The sequence below is a fragment of the Oncorhynchus gorbuscha genome, unplaced genomic scaffold (genome assembly GCF_021184085.1).
Source record: "Oncorhynchus gorbuscha isolate QuinsamMale2020 ecotype Even-year unplaced genomic scaffold, OgorEven_v1.0 Un_scaffold_1707, whole genome shotgun sequence".
NCBI lineage: Eukaryota > Metazoa > Chordata > Actinopteri > Salmoniformes > Salmonidae > Oncorhynchus > Oncorhynchus gorbuscha.
This window is the reverse complement of record NW_025744864.1, coordinates 33700-53000: the sequence shown is the minus strand read 5'-3', so window position 1 is coordinate 53000 and position 19301 is coordinate 33700. Positions and strand designations below refer to the sequence as shown.

Genomic DNA, 19301 nt, shown 5'->3' with positions numbered 1-19301 from the left:
CACACTCCAAACTCCACTATGGCCAAGACCAAAGAGCTGTCAAAGGACAGCAGAAACAAAATTGTAGACATGCACCAGGCTGGGAAGACTGAATCTGCAATAGGTAAGCAGCTTGGTTTGAAGAAATCAACCGTGGGAGCAATTATTAGGAAATGGAAGACATACAAGACCACTGATTATCTCCCTCGATCTGGGGCTCCACGCAAGATCTCACCCCGTGGGGTCAAAATAACCACAAGAACGGTGAGCAAAAATCCCAGAACCACACGGGGGGACCTAGTGAATGACCTGCAGAGAACTGAGACCAAAGTAACAAAGCCTACCATCAGTAACACACTATGCCGCCAGGGACTCAAATCCTGCAGTGCCAGACGTGTCCCCCTGCTTAAGCTAGTACATGTCCAGGCCCGTCTGACGTTTGCTAGAGAGCATTTGGATGATCTAGAAGAAGATTGGGAGAATGTCATATGGTCAGATGAAACAAAAATATAACTTTTTGGTAAAAACTCAATTCGTCGTGTTTGGAGGACAAAGAATGCTGAGTTGCATCCAAAGAGCACTGTGAAGCATGGGGGTGGAAACATCATGCTTTGGGGCTGTTTTTCTGCAAAGGGACCAGGACGATTGATCCGTATAAAGGAAAGAATGAATGGGGCCATGTATCGTGAGATTTTGAGTGAAAACCTCCTTCCATCAGCAAGGGCATTGAAGATGAAACGTGGCTGGGTCTTTCAGCATGACAATGATCCCAAACACACCGCCCGGGCAATGAAGGAGTGGCTTCGTAAGAAGCATTTCAAGGTCCTGGAGTGGCCAAGCCAGTCTCCAGATCTCAACCCCATAGAAAATCTTTGGAGGTAGTTGAAAGTCCGTGTTGCCCAGCAACAGCCCCAAAACATCACTGCTCTAGAGGAGCTCTGCATGGAGGAATGGGCCAAAATACCAGCAACAGTGTGTGAAAACCTTGTGAAGACTTACAGAAAATGTTTGACCTCTGTTATATACCCTTTGTTGGCAATGACAAAGTATTGAGATAAACTTTTGTTATTGATCAAATACTTATTTTTCCACCACAATTTGCAAATAAATTCATTAAAAATCCTACAATATGATTTTCTGGATTTTTTTTTCTCATTTTGTCTGTCATAGTTGAAGTGTACCTATGATGAAAATTACAGGCCTCTCATCTTTTTAAGTGGGAGAACTTACTTGCACAATTGGTGGCTGACTAAATACTTTTTTGCCCCACTGTATATAAAGTGTGCAAATGAGGTAGGATAACAGAGGTAAGGCAATAAATAGGCCATAGTGGCGAAATAATTACAAAATAGCAATTAAACACTGGAGTGATAGATGTGCAGAAGATGAGTATACACGTAGAGATACTGGGGTGCAAAGGAGCAAAATAAATAAAATAGATAACAGTATGGGGATGAGGAAGTTGGATGGGCTGATTACAGGAGGGCTATGTACTGGTGCAGTGATCTATGAGCTGCTCGGACAGCTGGTGCTTAAAGCTAGTGAGGGAGATATGAGTCTCCAGCTTCAGTGATTTTTGCAGTTCGTTCCAGTCATTGGCAGCAGAGAACTGGAAGGAAAGGCGGCCGAAGGAGGAATTGGCTTTGAGGGTGACCAGTGAAATATACCTGCTGGAGTGCTACGGGTGGGTGCTGCTATGGTGACCAGTGAGCTGAGATAAGGCGGGGTTTTACCTAGCAAAGACTTATAGATGACCTGGAGCCAGTGGGTTTGGCGACGAATATGAAGCGAGGGCCAGCCAACGAGAGCACACAGGTCGCAATGGTGGGTAGTATATGGGGCTTTGGTGACAAAACGGATGGCACTGTGATAGACGGCATCCAATTTGCTGAGTAGAGTGTTGGAGGCTATTTTGTAAATTACATCGCCGAAGTCAAGGATCGGTAGGATAGTCAGTTTTACGAGGGTACGTTTGGCAGCATGAGTGATGGATGCTTTGCTGCGAAATAGGAAGCTGATTCTAGATTTAATTTTGGATTGGAGATGCTTAATGTGAGTCTGGAAGGAGAATTTACAGTCGAACCAGACACCTAGGTATTTGTAGTTGTCCACATATTCTAAGTCAGAACCATCCAGAGTAGTGATGCTGGGCGTGCGGGCAGCTGTGAGCAGCGATCGGTTGAAGAGATAAGGTAGTTGTTGTGAAATTGTTAGATTACTTGTTAGATATTACTGCACAATCGGAAATAGAAGCACAAGCATTTCGCTACACTCGTATAAACATCTACTAACCATGTACATGTGACCAATAACATTTTATTTGACTACAGAGTGAAAATGCACTGACATATCAGAGGTATAGGTATAGGCATACCGGTCAGATTTTCTTCATAGAAACTGCCTTCCTCTGATGATCCTGATGGCCCTGGGACATAACCATCTTCACTATTGTCAATACTAGATATTGAGTCATCAGTCTTGTATCCAAGCATAGCTTTGGTCAACTGTATTGCAGAAAAAAGCATCTTAGATGCAACTAAAGCACATCTGATTTCATGGATGGACTTAACGAGAAACAGTATGAGTGATATAGCTAAAGGAAGGGATGTGAATTGGCAGTCCTACCAAATTTGACACTTTACACAATCCTTATTCCTGTTGTGGTGATTCACTCTTTTGAGTGCAAAGCCAAACTAACTAGCAACTTATTTCTCTTTGGGTAAGAAAGGGTGATAAAAAAAACTGCCAAAACGTAAATAAAATAATTAAATGAGGGGATTTATTTAAATATTTCAGCACACATGCATGCTTATGACTTGACAAAACAGATGAAAATGAACTGGCATTTCTAGCTTGCTTGTAAACCAATTCAAGTTACACTGGCAATATTATTTTCCAATGCATGTAACATTGGGTTAACCACAAACATGTATTCTGAATCAAAGACATTTTGACCAATTATGCTAAACTAGCACGCTAACCGCTTAGCAATTCAATAGCAAGCAGTAAATAAATATAAGGTAAAAACATGCAAAGTAACAATTGCACGTTAATGAATTGTTTGGATGAGCCTACCAATTTCAATCTCATGATGAAGTATATCTGATACAATGCGGCTTTCGGACATTGTCAATGCATGTTGGATTCCACCGAAAGACATACATGAGCTAACATTAATTACAAATAAAGACAAATGGAACATGCATTGCTTGCCAATACACCACATGCAACCACATACAATTTTAGTTAACATATTGGTTAACAGTTTAGTTAATAGCTTACCTTCTTGCATGAATGCGAACGTCTGCAACCATCCTCCTCTTCCTTTAAAAAACGTGCTGCACAGCTACTTTTGTTGTGATCATGCTCAGGCAGAGACAGGCTTGCCAGGTCAATTTCACATTTCTAGTAAATCCAGTCAAAACTCCCTTCAAAGCCTGAAAACGTTCACAATCTCAGCAGATTACAGGGAAATTAATTGATGTAAAAAAAAAAGATCATGTTGGTAACGGTGCAATATAGAAGTAGTATAAAAACCTGCAGATTTCTGAATATGTGTGCAATATTATTACTGTCACTGTCAAGTTCAGACCTTAGTTCCTTTATTATGTCTTTGTGTTAGTTTGGTCAGGGGGTCAGTTGGGGTGGGTAGTCTATGTTCTTTTTTCTATGTTGTATTTCTGTGTTTGGCCTGGGATGGTTCGCAATCAGAGGCAGCTGTCGATCGATAGTTGTCTCTGAGAATCATACTTGGGTAGCCTGTTTTCCCCATTTTGGTTATCGGTGATTGTTTTCTGTGTCTGTGTTTTCCACACAGAACTGTTTCGGTTTCAATTTGTGTAGGGTTCAGTTTTGATTAAAAATATGAGAACACTTACCACGCTGCGTATTGGTCCGATCCTTCCTACTCCTCCTCCTCCGAAGAGGACGAAAACTGTGACAGTCACCTAGATTTCCTTAGACAATTTGGGTTTGTAGCTTACACAGTCAGTATTAGTGAGGTGTTCAGTGCAGCTACTTGAATGGTCTGTAGACTTGCTGACACAAAAGCAGCTTATGGCAGGTTAAGATTCTTGCTCGCAACCTAACCTCTCAGCAATCAGGTTCACTACCTGCACACAGACCAAACAGCCTAGTGATATTAACAGCCATCTCTTACTATAGGCACTCAGCTACTCTCACCATCTCTCTTTCTCTCTCATAACAGGCCTTTTTTTAAATCCTATTCGCATTTACCCTCCACTAGAACCCTGGTTTCACAAGATGGAATAAAATGTACTGATAATAAGTGATTTCAACTTTGTACTGCTGTGAAGACGTAGGCCGTTACATCAGAATTGATCTCTTTGCAAAAAGCCTCAAGAAAACTTGTAATAAACTTGGGTAGCTGATGGATAACTGATGTTCATATCTTAAAGGACAAGTCCCTATAAGCTTTTGTCAGGAATCAGGACTAGGTTAATAAATCCAACGCAACTGCATGTTTTAAAAATGGTAGGCTATCTTATGGTAGGCCTAGTTATAAAATGACATTATAGGCCGACACTGTACACTATAGGCCTATTTTTTTGCCGGATTGGAGAATGTCTGCAATTGTCTTGCCTAGTGCAGCAAAACTGCCAAAACATGGCCTGGTCATGGATGAAAGCATCTGTTCAAAATGGGGTAGAACTGAGGGAACATAAGGCGGACCCCAGGATTTCAGCTTCCTGTGTTAGCTGTTGTTATCTTCTTGCAGCGTTTATTTGTAGATAGACTCACCCCAACAGGGAGTTATGAGTTGGGAGATATAATAAAAATGTCTGCTTAATGCTTTTGAGGGAGCAGCAGAAAAGTGTATCCAAGCTGGGATACCCCTTGCTAGAATTGTTAGTTGTAGCAGTAGTAGTAGCCATGTCATGGCAGCAGTGTTGTAGTCGAGTCACTAAAGCAATTCACAAGAACCTATGGCTAACTCTGAGTTGAGTCAAAGTCATCAATGTTTGAGTCGAGTCGAGTCACAAGTCCCTGTGGCTGAAATAAGAGTCCCTGTGTTTGAATCCCGGTCCAAGATTTCAAGTCTAAGACAATGGGTCCATATTAACTTAATATTAAGTTATTAACCCAGTCAGAATGTGGTGGGGGGAATTTCAATCATTTTTAAATCCCCTTTCTTTCTGTGCTAACAAATGTCTATATGCTACAGGTCAACCAGATTGTCAGCTAGCTAGCTACCTAATTAGGTAACATGATTGAACATGGTGTGGCTGCACAGCTTCTCTATCTTTGATGTAGTCTAAACAGAAACTGAAAGACAGAGACAAACAGATACACTTTTATAAACTATACTGATGTCAGATATTAGTGGCTAATGTTCACATTCTGTGGAGGTCAACTGCTCCAAGATCTGTGTGTGTGTGTGTGTGTGTGTGTGTGTGTGTGTGTGTGTGTGTGTGTGTGTGTGTGTGTGTGTGTGTGTGTGTGTGTGTGTGTGTGTGTGTGTGTGTGTGTGTGTGTGTGTGTGTGTGTGTGTGTGTGTGTGTGTGTGTGTGTGTGTGTGTGTGTGTGTGTGTGTGTGTGCGCATGTGGTTTGTGTTTGAAGCTTCTGTGGTTTGGTTTGAAGCTAACCAGCTCTGTGTTGTTGTCCTCTGGAAACACCTCTGGTTTTCAGTGCTGTGATAGAAGATTAGCGCAGAAGCTATGGCAGACAGATTCTGCTAGTGAGGGTATACTGAGAGCACACAGCTGATTAACCCCTTCACTGCCGGCCAGAGAAATTGAAATGTATGCAAATGTTTCCCAGTTTATGCAAATACTTGCAACGTGACGTGAAACCGTGAAAGAAAGAAGGCCATGTTTCAGTTATGGTGACGCACGATCACATGTAGCCTAACTAACCTAACCTTCTTTCTTGAACCAGTTCTAGAACAATTGATACAGCCATACTGCTCTGCGAAGTCATAGCTTCTCATGCATGTTTGTAAAGAGAAACTGGGTACGATGCATGACTAATCTTACAATGCAATGCGAGTCTTTGCACTGGCCCGCAGATACATCTCTACAAAAATGTGGTAACACCTCTTAAACTTGATGGATATCTTTATAATGCTAGTAAGCTTTGGGCTTTGGTGGAGATAATGCATTTTGGAATGAACCTTAGACAACAACACATAAGTTGCCAAAAGTACTTATTATGATGGACTGTGAAAAACCCAAGGGATCATCATCTATTAATGTACTGTGTGAGAGCAGATATGACATTTTCTGTCATTTAAATATTTGAGGCTGTGTGTAAATTCAGATGGTGTCAAGGTACAAGGTGTTCAACCTCCTTTCGCAACAGACCTTTAATGCCCCCATGTGGAATATCACGTGTCATTACATGGGGATCAACATTTGTTTGTGAGGGTTGCAAAAAAACAATGGTAATGTTAGAATAAAATCATGCTGAGGAAGTTTTATTCAAATGACAGAGGATGAGACACAGTGTCGTACAGTGTCAGGCTTCAGTTCAAAAGAGAAACGATAGTCACTGCCTCGCAGTCCAACCAACAGTATTTTAAACGAAGCTCAGTTTGAAGGCGAAGCAAATGTCATTCACATTTCAGAAAATGTAAGGCAACACTACATCTATTCCAGATAATGGGGTCATTTTAAAAGGAATAATTATATAAGCGTTGTGTTATGTGGCACTATCAGGTCTTTCTTGCAAAAGTGGGTTCCTTGTGCAAGAGAGACCTGGTTATCGTGTAACCCAGCAGTTGTATTAAATCTGCAGTGGTCTGCTTCCCTTACATGTGCAAGTTGAGACAGGGCCTCTTGACTCAAGCGAAGAAACCTTTGGCCAAATATTACGACAAACAAGCCTATTGGTCAGAAAATGTTGTTCAGCATTCTCGCATTTCATAACCACTGTGTTTAGATAGATCCTCATTTCCAATGTTGTTGTACATATAGTTCCACCTTAGAATTTGTTAGTGTTACTATACATTAAAAACGTGAAGAATTATGACACTAAATTGTGAGTCAGATGTGCCACCTTCGGATTAATACAAATTTGAATCGGAACTTCACTTATATTAGTCCGCTCAGCACTTACCTCTTCTCCTTGGTCAACAAATCAACAAATCCAATGAAGAAATAAACATTCTACTTAAAGGGTATACTTCATAGCTCACAAGAAACCAACAACACACACCACAGATTATTTTCAACTGCAATAAAACTTTATAGAAACAGAATTCTTTGGAACATGGTGATGATAAATTAACATTTGCCTAACTAGAATAACAAGTGAATTAATATTAATCTCTAGTTGATACTGAGGGACATATTCTATCATCACACCAGCATACTAGATACTCTGGATACTCCTAAGGGGTTGAAGCAGTCCATTTTCAGGAAGAGAACACTGTTCGGGAAGCTCCACACCCCAGGGATGAAAGTACTTTGACAGCTTGTGACTCCTGTTGGGTCTCATAGGTAAAGTCTGTTCCAACAGTACTTCCGACAGTAGCTGCTGCTGCTCATGCACAACAGCCTGGATCGGTGGGCGCTGGATCATTTCTGTCACCTGCCCTTTGTTGTTTGGGGTTGAAAGGGCAGTGGAGGTACTAGGATGGCAGGCAGGGCAGATGCTGGGATGATGCTGGTTGATCCTCTCTGGTCCATGGGAGGCCATGAGGTCTCAATAGGGCTCCCGATTGGAGCAGCGGTATAAGGCAATAGTCCCATAGGGCGGCTCACAATTGGCCCAGTGTCGTCCAGGTTAGGGTTTGGCCGGGGTAGGTCGTCATTGTAAATAAAAATGTGTTCTTAACTAACTTCACAATTTAAATAAAGGTAAAAAATTAAATGAAGGTGTGTGTGTGTGCGACCCCTTACAACTGGCTTTGCTCCATCTCTTCAGAAAGAGACTCTTCATCCACCTCCAAGATCGAGGGCAGTGATGGAGAGACACACACTGGGAAGAAAGGACCAGACTTAAAGTTAACGTCCCAGTGAATGGGCTTCACTCTCTTCCTGCTCCCTTGTTGGCTATTCTCCCGCTCTGCCTTGGCACGGGAGGCGGGCATGTGCCCCCGCTTGATAGGAGGCTGTTCTGCCAGTGGGACCAAGGGGGTCAAGAGGGTATCAAAGGGGCACTTCTCACCCGCCTGCATGGCTCTCCTATTGGTCAGTAAAGGGGAGTGGTCAGTGCGACCTGTGTGGCTGGGCGTAGGTCTGGTCAGGGGGTGACAGCCATCATCTCCACAGACTAAAGTTGGACCACAGAGGAACAACCTCTCAGTGCTACTGAAGGACAGGGGCTCAGAGGGTAATATGATTTGTTTGTCACCCAGTTGTTCCGGTAGCTGCTGGTCCAGCATAGCAGACTGGATCTGTAAGAGCTGGATCCTCTTTGACACACGCCGTGATCTGGAGTTGGCAGGCCGGGCTGGCACTGCGGAGGCAGGTGGGGCAGGCACTTGGCTGGAAGGAACCGGAGAAGCAGACGGAGTAGGCACCAGAAGGTCAGGCACATTGCTGACCATTGGGGTAGGCAATGGGATGGCCATCTGGGCACGGGAGGCTGACACTGCAATGGTTGGCAGCACATGGAAGGAATTGGTGCTCTCCCTCCCATCCATGGAGTTTATAAGATCTAAGGTCTGGTTAGGGAACCTCAGAGTGCTGCCATCAGTATGTCTTGTTATCCTAGCTATCCCGGTCTTGGGTCGAGCCAGGCTTCTGCTGGCCTGGACCTCCGGCTGGAGGACATCCACAGGAGAACATGGCGGCTGCAAGAGGCTGCCGTCGGACAGAGACCGTCTGGCCTGAGCAGGAGGAGAGCGGGGCCTTTGGTCCTGGATGTTAGACCTCTGGAGAGGATTGGCCTGGATCCTGATCTCAGACTGCCTGCATGGAGTCCCAGATAAAGAAGCTACTGCCTTGGCTGCAGTGGAGCATATTTTGGGGAACCTAGGGATGCTTCCTGATGTCTGTGGTCTGCTTGATTTAACATCTGGCTCCTTCTCGTGGCTGGAGGTAAATGTGCTCCCTCCGGTTTTGGTTTTAACCGGACCCAGACGCTTGCTAACCATCTGTCCCTCCAGCTGCAGACGAGGCACCTTGAGGGTGTTTTTGTTCCCTTGGACAGTGAGAGAGGTCACAGTGAGCATTGGGAGCTTGATGGGTGGAGTGGCCATTGGAAGCCTTCCCATGTCAGCCCTCTCTTTAGTCACATCCATGTTGTGGAAGTGGGATCGGCTATTCTTTCTCCCTGGCGGCATTGGCTGTAGGACAATATCAGTGGCACACCGGACACTGAGGATGTCTGTCAGGCTGTTCTCAGAACTGTTCTGACTGGTCTTTTGTGTCCTAGTCCTGGACTTCCCTCTGTCTTTCATGGCTGTGAGAGTCACAGTGGAAGAGCAAACAACATGTTTGAGAATAAGAATATAGAATAAATGACATATATTACAATAGAATTTGATCAAAGTTGTTATTATAAACTAATGTTTTTCCGCTTTCAAAGGACATACCAATTCCTGCCAAAATGGTCACAAATTCATAAAAATGAAAGATTCACAGACTAAGGCTTACCTTCAATTTGGACTTCCAGATAATTTGCACACGTAGGATTTGACTATACAGTTTCAACAGTATATTCTTGAAAACAGAAACACAATACCTACTTTAAACATTTTTTTTGTCACAAATCACAAAACATAACAGTTTTTCTTACAGTTATTGATCAAATAAAGTTGTCATAAGATAAAAGTAGTGTATTTGAGATGATTTCATTAAATTATAGGTCCTACCTCAGATATGGAAGAGCATCAATGACCTGTCTATGAAATGTCTATTTTAACAAGAGAATGCTTCATTATGACATCATGTACATTATGACATAGCAGCCATCCACATCATAAAAGTTTGTTAAAACCACTTGAATAGGCATGAAATGTCAAATTAAATACAATAGGCCTAATTCAACAATTGAATAAAAACAATACTTTGACAGTAATTATTCAGTTTATTGTCTTTTATTTTCATTACAGTAGTTGTTTTGAATTAATTAAAATGAGAGTAGGCCTGGTGAGTTTAGTAGAACTCGATCTCTCATTGAACACCTGTGTGGAACGTTCACAGCTGATGCCACAGACACCTTTGAAATAAATTGACGATTTTAGTTTCATATTCAATTTATCAGCATATATGCACGACAAATAAATTCCCAGTACTCAAATAAATCTGATAATCGCAATTATCTATTTATTAGAGCATCCTCTTAGAATGAGAATCACTGTGGTGTCAATGTTTTTGATTATGTCCAAGTAGGAACATAGCTACAGGTATTTCGACTTCTATACTATAATAGTAGTAGTTGTGTGTGTTTTCTTGTCTTGCATTCGTTTTGAGTCAACGCTAATCCCACAATATGTTGGTCCCGTTCGGTATTAGCACCGCCAGCCAATGGGGGAAGTGACATGGCTGATGCCTAAATTGATGTTGTCGACCAAACACATTTGAATTTCACTTTAGAAATACAATAAATAGCCTGTTAATTTGTCGACAAAACAAGTTCATAAATTATATGTTGGCTTCAGGTCTCCAACTCAACCAAAAATGAAAGTGAAAGAATGGAATTAAGCCAGTTTCTTAGATTGAAGTATCCAAGCAGTAAATATATCCTTTAAAATGTTGAAATTTGGAAGCGTTGTCAACTAATCACAATTCAATATTACTTTTGAAATACAATAAATAACCATCTTACAAACTAATGTAACAGTATTTATTCAACATTAAAATAAGTAACAGATCTATGGCCACATTTTGAGGCTACTGTAACTATACATTTATTCCTATGTAATGTTCATCATACAAAGCGTGCATGTTCAAGACAGCATGCCTACTGTAGGTTGTGGCGGATCTGTGGAGATATTCACAATTGTAGAATCTCGAACGACATTGATGACTTGCACCATGTACTTTTAACGTATTCTCAACTTCAAACCAAGTAATTTGGTTTTGCTATTTGATGAAGCACAGTGTGGTTTAGTCGCCAGGGTTGTGGGTGCGATTCCCACGGGTGACCAGTGTGACCGTATGCTAAATGTCTCAAATGTAAATAACCAGTGATGGAAAAAGTACTCTATTGTCATACTTGAGTAAAAGTAAAGTTACCTTAGTAGAAAATGACTCAAATAAAAGTGAAAGTCAGCCAATAAAATACTACCTGAGTAAAAGTCTAAGAGTATTTGGTTTTAAACATACTTCAGTATCAAAAGTAAATTTAGTTGCTAAAATATACTTAAGTATCAAAAGTAAAAGTATGAATTTAAAATTCCTTAAATTAAGCAAATCAGATAGCCAGAGTCATACCCAGACATCATTTAAAAACAAAGAATTTGTGTTTAGTGATTTGTGAGTCCGCCAGACCAGAGGCAGTAGGGATGACCAGGGATGTTCTCTTGATAAGTGTGGGAATTGGACCATTTTCGGTCCTGCTAAGCATTCAAAATGTAATGAGTACTTTTGGGTGTCAGGGAAAATATATGGAGTAAAAAGTACATCATATTCTTTAGAAATGTTAAGTAAAAGTAAAATAAGTCAAAAACATAAATAATAAAGTACAGATTCAGTACTTTAAAGTATTTTTACTTAAATACTTTATATCAAAATAAAGAATGTTGCACACTCCATATATAAAGTCCCAGTAATGTATTGGCTATTTACCAATGTTTTTGCATCACTGTTCCTTCTTCAGGGTCATGTCATGAATACTTGAACCAGGTTATGTAGACAAACGTTGCAATTAGTGCCATAATGATTAAGTTAATTCGAATTAATTAGTGAAAATGTTTTTAAAAAACAATCGCTTATGGCATATTAAATATATTAGGCTATTGTTATCGTATAGAAACATCATTGAATATAGTACATCATATTAGCATCCACATACATTATTGTTTAATTCAATTTCACATATTTAATTGTTTCGTATTTCATTTCATATTTGTAACATGTAATCTTTTGGTTCAACCTTAATCTATAATGAGCATCATCAACAGGGGGAACATATCAGGTGTACACTAATAAGCTGTAGAAAGATTATATCAATTTATAAGACTTGTTCATAAAAGAAGGAATTGTTCATAAGGGCCTGAGATCAAAGTCAATATTCAGACCACTAGGGGTCAATGTTTTTAGAGAGGATATTCTGTAAGACTCCCTTTGTCGGCTTTTCCACATGAACAGATGATGAGATAGATTACTCCCGTGGTCTTGCATGAGATGATTACCCCTAACAGGGATGTTTCAACCTGTATGTGGGTGTCTGAAGAAGGATGTTTTTATAATGCTATTGCACTGAGCGCATGATCCACATTTGTAGTTCCCATTTGGGATAGGTGTCAAGAGTGTCTGAGTGAGCTCAGGGGGCATGTCAGATCTCACCAAGCTATCTCCAATATTGTGACCACGCTTATAGACCACCAGCGGGGATTCCTTGAAGGTGTGCAATTATTTTTTTTGTCTTATTGCAGAATATGCCAGTCCTTTTTCAGGATTGCTTTCATTTTCTCCGAACCCTTGGTGTATTTAGTGCAAAAGATGGTTGCGTTGTTTTTCTTCCTTGGTTGAGTTAAGTAATTCCTCTCTTGGTTTTTGAGATATTTTCATCGTTGCAGCATCAAGAGTTTTGTCCTTGTAGCCTCTCATTTTGAATTGATCTGTCATTTTTTTAGCATTGCTGTCAAAATCTGTCTGGTGGCCACAGATTTGTTTAATCCTACATAACTGACTGTATGGTAGACCATTCTTGAGGGGAAGGGATGCATACTATTTACACATAGCAAGGTATTGCAGTCTGTGTGTACTGCATCATTCTATTTGATGATCCATAAGTCCAGGTAGTGTATTTTTCTCTCATCAGTCTGCATGGTGATTTTGAGGTATTCAGAGCTCTCGTTTAGTAGAGTTTGGAATTCATTTAGTTCCTGCTGACTTCCTTCCCAGAGCACAAAGACATCATCTATGTATCTCTTCCATAGGATGATTTTAGAAACTTTCATAGTTTATCTGCACATTTTGGAGTGAGCGACTTTATTTTGATAGTTTATCGTTTATTTCCCTACACAAACACATTTTGCTGGTGTGCACCAGCTCATGTTTTTTTTGGAATAACACACATATGGGATTTTATATATGGAGTGTTTTTTAATCTGCTTAAAAACTTTACACCACTGAAATAACTTTTTTATATATGGAGTGTGCTTTATTTTGATATAAAGTATTTAAGTAAAAATACTTTAAAGTACTGTATCTGTACTTTATTATTTATGTTTTTGACATATTTTACACTTACTTAACAACACTCCTAAAGAATATAATGTACTTACTCCATACATTTCCCTGACACCCAAAAGTACTCATTACTTGTTGAATGCTTAGCAGGACAGAAAATGGTCCAATTCCCACACTTATCAAGAGAACATCGCTGGTCATCCCTACTGCCTCTGATCTGGTGTACTCGCTAATCACTTCCACTATATTTAAAACCAAATACTTTTAGACTTTTACTCAGGTAGTATTTTATTGGCTGACTTTCACTTTTATTTGAATCATTTTCTACTAAGGTAACTTTACTTTTACTCAAGTATGACAATTGAGACTTCCGGAAATGGCTAAGCTCTAACAAGACGTGTCTGCGTAGCGTCCTCAAACTTTCAAACCTTTTTAAGGCATTTGATACGGTTTACCTGTTTGTCAATAGTGAGTTGGAAGTTAAAACATCTATTGTATCGCCAAATTAAAAGATGCCCAATATGTCAAAGCGTCAGACAAGGCATGGAACAATGCCCCTCTCTGACAGCCCTTCTTCGGATTCGGCAGATACTAACTCGGAAGAAGCACCAGCATGGTTCAGAATGGAGATGGACGAGGGTATAACAAAAATCCAAGAGACACTTTCTGAACACCTCAGCAAAATTGATGTACTGGTCGATAAACTCCACGAAGACCAGATAGTCACAAAGGGACGAGTGACAAAGCTGACCACCAGGCTGCCATCCTGGACGTCCACGAGGAAGTGGACCAAAAATACAAGAAGTGAGAAGATGCCATCTCTAAACTCGAGGAGAAATTGGATTATTACAAAAATGTCCAAAGGCGATCGAATTTGAGACCTCAAGGTTTTCCAGAGGCCGTGGAGGGAAGAGACGCGATCTGCTTTCTACAGGAATGGATTCGCAAAATTCTGGATCTACCCCCTCCCGCGCACCCACTGGAGATCGAGAGGGCCCATCGCACCCTACGGAGGCGGCTGCCTGGCCAGGTTGCACCCAGGGCATTTGTCATTACAATTCTACACTACCAGAACAAGGCTCGCATCCTCTCTGCTGCCCGAGCAAAGGGAGAGCTCAAGTATGAAGATGCCAGAATCATGATCTTTCTCCCACACTACACAAGAGGAGGATGGCTTTCTCCCCACTGAAGAGACTTCTACGTCAGGCTGGCTTGGCATACGGCCTGAGCTACCCAGTGACTTTGTGGATCGAAACCAAGAATGGTGAGCGCACATTTGACTCTGTGAAGGTGGCTTAAACATACATGAGGAAAGAACTTCCTGACTTGTCTACTACATCCCGAGGAACTGTCTTTTGAACTTGGATACAGTGGATATTGAACTGTTAGCACATGATGAAACAACTAAATTACTCATATGATCGACTGGCTGGATGGCTGGCTAGATGGCTAACGCGATAATGACTAGCGAGGTAAAGTTGGATGTTAGCTAATGTTGGCTGTGCTACTTAGCCAGCTCGCTAAGTGTACAAGGTTGTAGCTTTAGCTACTATACGTCCACACTATGCCAGGTAGTTACAATTTTTCTGTATACTTTAATTTATGCAGAGAGGTCCAGTCGGGTTTGGTTAAATAGTTATGTGGCTTTTGACATGGTTTCAAGCCTAACTATGTTTATATTACTTCAGGGAATTTTAGCTACTATTACGTTTGTTTGCTTGTTTATTGATAGAGATATATGCTAGCGTTACTGATACCGAGACAGGGATAAGTTACTCGCTGGCCGCCTATTTGCCAACTAGCTGACAGCTTTACACGTGTATGTGCATACGTGTGTGTATGTGTGTGTGGGTGTGTGTGTATATATATATAATATTTTGGGGGGGACAGTGAACTCAGGAGGATGGTGATTGTTTAACTACTTGTCCCTATTTTATGAGAGATTATTGTTATCGTCTGTTAAAGGTTTTTATTTATACATCACAGCTTGATGTCTCTTTTCCTGACCTGCTGGGGTGCGTTTGTGGTCATCTGTTTTGTCGCCTCGCGGCACAGGTCTCAGGGCGCATTGGGGAATGCCGATTGGTTGACATTTGGGTGTGCGTGTAGGCTCTGTTGGTGACTATGAACGCACACAAGGTTTTTGTTGTTGTTGTTGAGACATGCTCAAGTGGGGCTAAATAGTCCGGTCATTATTGTTATAATAACATTTTATTTTGTTACTTGACTAACAACATTTTTATGCTACAAGGAACAGTCAATGTACTTCTAATTCCATATACATATAATTTAGAATGTACCTAATTAGAGCGATGCTGTGCATAGTAGGTACATCTAGTTTAAAGACTAGCATCTAAGGATATGGATTCTTTCACTCCCTCAGTTGGGGAGGGGGTTGGGTGGGTTTGTGTTAGGGTCAGGGTATTAGCTCAAGAGATGTTTACTACTTTAAACTTTCATAATTTTATTTTGTACAAGTTGTATACACTCAGTGCAATTTTGTTTCTTTCCTTTTCCCTATTTCTTATTTTCTTTAAAGATGTCTGCACCTAATAACTGTACTTTTGTGACACTTAACATTAGGGGTACTAAATGCCCAGTCAGCGCAAACGCATTCTGAATGATCTAAAGCAGCATAAGGTTGATATAGCTCTTCAGGAGACACACCTGACTGACGCTGAGCATGATAAACTGAAGAGCGTGGGTGGGCCAAGTGCATTATTCATCTTTCAAATCTCGGGCATGAGGTGGCCATACTCATTAATAAGCATTGCCCTTTTCAGATACAATCTCAGAATAAAGACAAAGGGGAAGGTTTGTGACCATTCAAGGTTTCATTAATACTGAGCCCTTTACCATTGTGGTTGTGTATGGTCCTAACCATGATGATCCTACATTTTACCAAGACATCTTTTTGAAGTTAATGTGCCCATCATCAGAGATAATAATGGCAGGGGATTTTAACTTGGTACTGGACCCTTCCAGTGATAGATCTTCCTCTAATAGTATCAACCTCACACAGGAAGCTAAAATGTTAAAAGCAGAAATGAAACACTTTGGACTCGTAAACTTTTGGAGATTTCACAACCAAAAGGTTAAAGAATACTCATTTTACTCCCCTGTCCATAACAATTACTCTAGAAGAGACGTATAACTTATTCCTGCAGCCTGGGGAAGTTTAACTACGGGGTGTAAGTACTTACCAAGATGTATATCAGATCATTCTGCCCTGCTGGCTTCAGTACCAGTTTGTAGAGCACAGCCACCCTCAAGAAGATGGAGGTTTGGTACATACTTACTAAATAGTCCCACATTTGTAACATTTCATTTTTTTAGCACCAATAACAACTCTGCCTCCTCCCTAATTTTATGAGAAGCTCTCCTTGCATATCTGATGCATATCCTTTAGTTCAGATGCTTGTCAGATGTATAAAGGCTCAAGTAGATTTGTTGGAGAATGAAATTACAGATCTGGAAAATGAACATAGTGTAACATTTGACGACTCAACTCTACAACAATTAGACTCAAAGCGATTGGAATATAACACCCTGATGACCCATGAAGTGGAAAATACTCTCAGGAGAACAAAACAAAACCACTACGAACATGGAGATAAAGCAGGAAAGTTGCTTCCTTGGCAGATAAGAGAGGATGCTAGTAGAGTTATTAGCTCTATTAAGCTACCCAGTAACACAGTTGTTCACAGTCCTGAGGAAATGAATCTAGTCTTCAGGGAGTTTTATGAAACATTGTACAAGTCTGAAGGGGATGCCCCTGCCACAATGCATGAGTTTTTGAACAAACCCAATTTACAAACTTTAACTGATGAGGATAGAGAGCACTTGGAGAAAGAGATAACATCAGAGGAAATTAGGGAATCCATTTTCAACACTGCTGGGGGAAAATCACCAGGGTTAGACGGATTCCCTATTGAATTCTATCGATCCTTTTACCCAAACTAATTGAGCCTATGCTTGGTGGGTCGTATAGACCAATATCTCTATTGAACACTTCATATAAGATTCTTGCGAAACTCATTGCTCTTAGACTGGATAAGGTTCTTCCGGACTTGGTTGATATGGACCAAACAGGCTTTGTAAGAAACCGCTCATTTCCTGATAATATCAGAAGATTATTTAATATTATGCATTATGTAGAGAATGACCAAGAATCTGTAGTGGTGGCATCATTAGATGCGGAACAAGCTTTTGACCGCATAGAATGGAACTACCTGTTAGAAGTTTTACATAGGATGAATATTGGACCTTAGTATGTAGGTCTGATTAGATTACTGTACAAATGTCCGGTAGCTCAGATCCTGACTAATGGAAACATTTCCTCACAGTTCTCCCTGTCATGTGGCATAAGACAGGATGAATGAATACATGTATAGTTACAGTAACCTCAAAATGTGGCCATGGATCTGGTACTTATTTTAAGGTTGAATAAGTACTGTTACATTAGATTGTAAGAGAGCCTTAACTTTAGGCTATTTACTGTATTACAAAAGTACAATTGAATTGTGTTTGGTTGACAAAGCAACCAAGTATCAACATTTTAAAGGATATATTTACTGCTTGGATACTTCAATCTAAGACACTGGCTTAATTCCATTCTTTAACTTTCATTTTTGGTTGAGTTGGAGACGTGAAGCCAACATATCATTTATTAACTTGTTTTGTCGACAAATTAACAGGCTATTTATTGTATTTCAAAAGTGAAATTGAAATGTGTTTGGTCGACAACATTAATTTAGGCATCAGGCATGTCACTTCCCTATTGACGGTGCTAATACCAAATGGAACCAAAATATTGTGGGATTAGCGTCGACTCCAAACGAATGCACGACAGGAAAACACACACAACTGCTACTATTATAGTATAGAAGTCAAAATACCTGTAGCTATGTTCCTACTTGGACATAATCAAAAACATTGACAGCACAGTGATTCTTGTTCTAAGAGGATGCTATAATAAATAGATCATTGCAATTGTCAGATTTATTTCAGTACTGGGAATTTATTGGCAGTATAATAAGTTGAATATGAAACTAAAATCGTGAATGTTTTTCAAAGGTGTCTGTGTGGCTTCAGCTGCGAACGTTCCACACAGATGTTCAATGAGCGATCGAGTTCCACGTAACTCACTAGGTCTACTCTCATTTTAATACATTCAAAACCACTACTGTAATGAAAATAAAAGCCAATAAACTGAACATTTACTGTCAAACGATTATTTTTATTCAATTGTTGAATTAGGCCTATTGTACTTAATTTGACATTTCATGCCTATTCAAGTGGTTTTGTGAGCTGAAATCATTACAAATAATGATAAAGATGCAGTCAGAAGTATATATTTTAAAAATAAATATCTATGCCATTCTGTTGTATCAATCTTAGGAAACTTTTAGAGGGTGACGAGAACTGAGGGACCACCATACTGCCTCACACACATCTGTGTGGCTCGGAGACGGTTTCTATCCATAGGCATTGTGGGTACTGAATAGTGAGCTAACGATAGCAGGCTGAGGTAAAACAATGAAATGTTTTAAATCGGTTGACAACTCCATTGTGTCCTCCTCCCAGAGCGCTAAGAACCTTGGCGTGATCCTGGACAACAAACTGTCGTTCTCAACTAACATCAAGGCGGTGGCCCGTTCCTGTAGGTTCATGCTCTACAACATCCGCAGAGTACGACCCTGCCTCACACAGGAAGCGGCGCAGGTCCTAATCCAGGCACTTGTCATCTCCCCGTCTGGATTACTGCAACTCGCTGTTGGTTGGGCTCCCTGCCTGTGCCATTAAACCCCTACAACTCATCCAGAACGCCGCAGCCCGTCTAGTGTTCAACCTTCCCAAGTTCTCTCACGTCACCCCGCTCCTCCGCTCTCTCCACTGGCTTCCAGTTGAAGCTCGCATCCGCTACAAGACCATGGTGCTTGCCTACGGAGCTGTGAGGGGAACGGCACCTCAGTACCTCCAGGCTCTGATCAGGCCCTACACCCAAATAAGGGCACTGCGTTCATCCACCTCTGGCCTGCTTGCCTCCCTAC

The 19301-nt window shown here is 40.8% G+C and overlaps 1 protein-coding gene across 6 annotated transcripts in view; it reads right to left on the bottom strand.

Annotated features, from left to right (window-relative positions):
• Nucleotides 1-7076: 7076 nt before the first annotated feature.
• Nucleotides 7077-19301, bottom strand: part of LOC124017305 — a 26853-nt gene continuing 14628 nt past the window's right edge. For 4 of the 6 annotated variants that reach the window (XM_046332560.1, XM_046332559.1, XM_046332562.1 and 1 more), the window contains one exon: nucleotides 7077-9349. In XM_046332560.1, the coding sequence (XP_046188516.1) occupies nucleotides 7839-9349 (1511 nt within the window). In that variant the 3' untranslated portion in view covers nucleotides 7077-7838. Of the gene's footprint in view, nucleotides 9350-9543; nucleotides 9610-9761; nucleotides 11142-19301 lie in introns of those variants that run through there. The other 2 variants (XM_046332564.1, XM_046332563.1) reach the window with 2 other exon arrangements.